Consider the following 5,000-nt stretch of genomic DNA (forward strand, 5'->3'; position numbering starts at 1 on the left):
GAAAGATAAAATTATTTCAATTTGTCACCTACAACAAACAACTAAATGTCAATTTCACGTATGGAAAACTGTGAAACATTAGTCATTATTTTGTCATAACTATATCTATCTCTCTTGCCGTTTTCAAATTAACCAAAGTTTCAAGGGGATAAACAATAAACAGTATAAACCAGCACAGCACACAATTGGAAAAAAGACAACACAAAACCTCAAACACATACGTGACACCGCAAGCTGACAGTATCGAAGTCTAGGTGCTCCTGGAATTCCTTCATGTTCTTAAAAGAAGTGCTGCAGAAGGGACAGGTATTCAAATCCCCTCTGTAGTGCTCAGAGTAGGCATGGTATGCTAGAACGTCCTTGGTCTGACAGTGACGCTGACAAACCTGGCAGGTGATTCTGTTGAAAATAATTATATGAAAAGTTTCTGAGAATAACAAGATTTTTTGGTGTCTCCTTTCATATAAATGTAATGTTAACCCACTGGCCTGGGTTTATGTACTGTCCACTGTAGTCCTGTGATTTTGTTGCAGATGGGTCCACAAGTGCTTGGCCATCAAGAAGTCAATTGGTAGGCCCTAATGACCACACTTAATTTCTCCATACCTTCAATTTGCAAGAAAATGTTCTCTTCTGATGCTGTTAATATTAACACTGTTATTGCTATTAGTGACATTATGATTAAAATAACATAGTTAAATAACAATAAAACAATTAAATAATAATAAAAGAAAATTAAAAGGGTAAACAGGTGAAGTGGAGCCATCTATGTATACACAACTAAGAAACTGAAATTTCAGGAGTCATGGCATGTAGTCATGTCATCCCCAGCCAGTTGGTTAACTTGTATAACAATATTATTATGATCATTACTTTGAAATATTGATGTATAAGCAAACTTCAGCGAGAGTTAGAAAAAGATAAAAAAGTACAATATAAAGTAAATAAAATGGATAACTGAAATTACACTGATCAACAGAAAATTTAGTTTTTCTTCAATTTTGACAATTGATTTGGACTTATTTTGGACTAATGGCTTTAAATCACTTTTCATTTTATGATAATGACACTGAATCAAGTCATGACAAACTGGATTGAAATGCTTGTGGCAAATATGCATGCCATACATGGTCAGCCTGCTCCAAGTTGTGTTTTCAACATATTAGACTTGACTGTGGTTGTTGAGATGTGGCTCCTCAAAAGCATGTTAAAAGTCTTACTCTCAGATCATCTACTGGAAACAAAGGTTTCACCCTGTGCACAATCCCTGGTGCATAGCCCAGGGAAATTCAGTCAGGAGTTGCTTAAAAATATGCTTTATCTCATCATGTTTTCAAGAAATAATTACTTTGTTTTCTAGAAATTCCACTCTGGACCTCATTTTTTAATGTAAAGACATAATAAAATCAACTCCTAAATACTGTAAATTTTCTAAATATTTGAGTTATCATGCAAAAAACACTTTCTACAAGGAAATGTCGATGCCAATCCTCCAGGTTCATATACTTGAATATTGATCAATCCAATGTTGACAGGTTGTTTAACCCAATTAATGCAGGTGGCAAGACTACAATGCCATGCCCACTGAAATAAAAGTTCATCTATTGTCTTTACACATAGATGGCTCTTCAAGTGCTTAGTCACTAGGAGTCAGTCATTAGTCTTACCTATCTTACCTGTTTACCTTTTTCCTTGATTTCTTGAAAGCTTTCTATTATTTTATTGTTTCTAATGTTATTAATATTTTAATAACAATTAAATAATAATAATATCACTAAGAATGATAAGAATATCAATGTTAATAGTATTAGAAAGAAAAACACATTTTCCCGCAAATTCAAGGAATCGAGAATCTGGCGCAGTCACTGGGGCTACTGATAAATTCCTTGGAGGCTGAGCACACATGGAGCCATCAGTGTGTAACAAAATTCACAAAAAGCTACAGGAGACCATATAAAAACCTGCAGGCATTGAGTTAAAGCCAGGATTCCACTAGTCACATCTCAGTCTAGAACCAGACTTGGGTCATGGATTATCACCCTTTTTGCCAACCTAATCATAGTTTGTGGGGATCTAGGCATTCTCTGATCTGATTCTGCCAACTTTTTCTCAGGCAAAGCAAATCTATAGCCTATTTTTGTCAAATAAGTTTGTTAAATATAAATTTGCAGTTTTAACATCATTTAAATTGTTTGGAAGGCAGTATAGATATGCCAAGCCTAATAAAGTGTAAGAATAATGTAGTCAATCATAATAAATAATAATACGCATTTTAATCAGCAGTTGAGGGGCCAGGGTTGTGGAACCTGGGCACTGTTTACAACAGGAGCCATGCAGTGTGTTGTTGTGACTGAGTGACCATTTGAGACTGCCCTAGTTTTGTATAAATAGCTATAATGTAATCTTAAAATTAATTCTCCCTGCTTCATTCCCTGAACAAGTTCTCCAGCTCCTTCTCCTCCTCCAAACCAGTTGCTGCAAATAATGAGATCAGTTCTATCTCAAACTTCCCTTCTCCATCTAGTGGCCTTTACTTTACTGTCTATGAATGACATAGATGGGTACCTACAGAACAGAATGAATAGTTGCCTAAACAGCAGCATTTCCAACTCTGAGCTACACTTTGGAACAATATGGTTGGACAACCATGTGAAGCAACTGTAATTTGATTTCTTATCAAAAATTTTAAACAAGTTAAAGTTGTTTTTTTTTCTCCCAATTATGACACAATTATTGTAAATAACATAATAATGCCTATGTGAACTTTATCTTACACTGTCACTATGTTACAACACTGTACAAACCTTTAAAAAATATAAGTAAATAAAAAATAAATAAAATAAAGAGAACCGTTAAATCCATTACACGCCGTATGTAATTTGCTTGCTCCAATATAAAACCTGTCTGGAGTACCGCACACCTAGAACCAATGCCCATGCAGTAGCCATGCAAGCAAATCTATTCCTGCCTCTAATGGTTTAAGAAAAAATGTGATGTGAGGAAAACTAATGGCATATTCTTAATCACAGCCTAGAACTGCTAAAAATCAGCAATCAAATGTGAAAAAACATAAAACAACTTTTCCTGAGCTTTGTGATTAATTATTAAATCAATTGAAAAAAAAAAATATATATATATAGATAGATAGATAGATAGATAAATGTATGTATATATGTATATATAAATATATATATAAATATATAATATATATAAATATATATATAAATATATATATAAATATATGTGTGTGTGTGTGTGTGTGTGTGTGTGTGTGTGTGTGTGTGTGTGTGTGTGTGTGTGTGTGTGTGTGTGTGTGTGTACAAACACACACACACACATATATAGAAGAGGAGAGAAGAGAGAAGAGAGAAGAGATAAATGAAAAGAGAAGAAAAGAGAAAAGAAGAGAACAGAACAGAAAAGAGAAAAGAGAAGAGAGAAGAGAGAAGAAGGAAGAGGAGAGAGGAGTGAGGAGTGAGGAGTGAGGAGAGAGGAGAGAGAAGACAGAATACAGAAGAGAAGAAAGAAGAGATGAGAGAAGATAGAAGAGAGAAGAGAGAAGAGAGAGAGAAACATGAAATGTTTTTAAAATTATATGATAAGAACAGAATGCACTAATCACAAGAATAACAAACAAGAGAGTATTATGGCCAAGAGAGAAAATGTAGTTTCAGAGAAGAAAACAAATAATTAAAACAAAAATATAATGAAGGCAAAAGATAGAAGAACAAAAAAAAGAAAAAAAAGAAAATCACCTTTTTGTCTGAGGTGCAACACAGGATGACCAGTTGATACAATACGGCACGTGGGACAGACGGTGAAATCTGAGGTGGCTTTGGGTAGAACTCCAGTCACGCAGCTGAATCCCACACGACTTACATTCCCCAATTACTTGATCTGCTTCTCCTGGTGGAATGGACTGCCCTGCATCTAATCTATCTTCCAATTCACCGTCACCTATTTAAGATTAAAAAAAAAAAGTTTGCATTAGCTGAAGACAATCTACTTTCCTGTGTGGCAGAAAAAGGACACTATTTACAAAGATCTATAAATTTCCCTTCAAACAGCCTTTCTTATTCTGAATATAATTAGAAAAAGAAGATAAAAAAAAGCTTACTCTCTTCTTCTTTACTCCTGCTTTCGCAATCTCGTATATCTTGGTCTTCTTCACCTCTGCTCATGTCAATCTCCAACTGCATCTCATCTTCCGACATCACCCTTTCCTTTTCTTCTTTTATGTCCTCCTCCTCTACTTTTATATCTTCCTCACTCTCCCTCTCTTTATTTGAGTCGTCATCATCTAGGTTCTGCATCCGAGCCTTCTCCTCTTTCTCGAGCTCCTTCTCAATGGAGGCCAGCTGCTCCTCATCCGCAACATAATCTTCCCACTTCTGCGGCTTGCGTGACTTCCTCTTTCCTCCAGACATTGTGGACATCTACCAGTAACAATTGCAATATAAGAAGAGATGAATCAGAAGTCAATAACTAATAATGAGGGAAGTTATGGTGATGAGACAGTTGCAGGAGAGGCTATGATGAAAATACAGAGGATTTCAAAGATAAAGGAAAAATGAAGTCAACAAATGAAACCTATTGCAAAATAAGGAAGGTCAGGTACTTCCTTCTTCTGACTATGCAAAAGAAATTTCTCAAACAAAACAGAAATTATGAAAATACTGGTAAGTATCATCAATCAAATGATATGTATATATCATATGCTTTACAATACACCAGATTTTAATTATTCCTTGTCACCACACATGATATGGAAGTATATTACTATTTATCCACAAAAAACTATAAAGCTTAAGATTAAAACTCCATAAAACTATATTAAACCAATACTATCTAATCCTATATTTTTAGTCTTTATCATAAAAATATTTTTAAAGTTGCAGAACCCTTCTTAATGTAATAGCTTTGAACTGTTTAAAATTAATTTACCACTAATAAACAAACAGGCCTAGGTAAATTTTTAGAAGACACCAGCAGTGGCTAAA

The 5,000-nt window shown here is 34.5% G+C and overlaps 1 protein-coding gene across 4 annotated transcripts in view; it reads right to left on the minus strand.

Moving 5' to 3' along the window:
- Nucleotides 1-5,000, minus strand: part of LOC125025088 — a 21,866-nt gene that overhangs the window by 13,788 nt on the left and 3,078 nt on the right. For all 4 annotated transcript variants that reach the window (XM_047612996.1, XM_047612995.1, XM_047612999.1 and 1 more), the window contains exons 2-4: nt 4,118-4,436; nt 3,756-3,957; nt 222-399 (exon numbers count right to left, since the gene is read on the minus strand). In XM_047612996.1, the coding sequence (XP_047468952.1) occupies nt 222-399; nt 3,756-3,957; nt 4,118-4,436 (699 nt within the window). The remainder of the gene's footprint in view (nt 1-221; nt 400-3,755; nt 3,958-4,117; nt 4,437-5,000) is intronic.

The sequence above is a fragment of the Penaeus chinensis genome, chromosome 4 (assembly GCF_019202785.1).
Source record: "Penaeus chinensis breed Huanghai No. 1 chromosome 4, ASM1920278v2, whole genome shotgun sequence".
Classification (NCBI taxonomy): domain Eukaryota; kingdom Metazoa; phylum Arthropoda; class Malacostraca; order Decapoda; family Penaeidae; genus Penaeus; species Penaeus chinensis.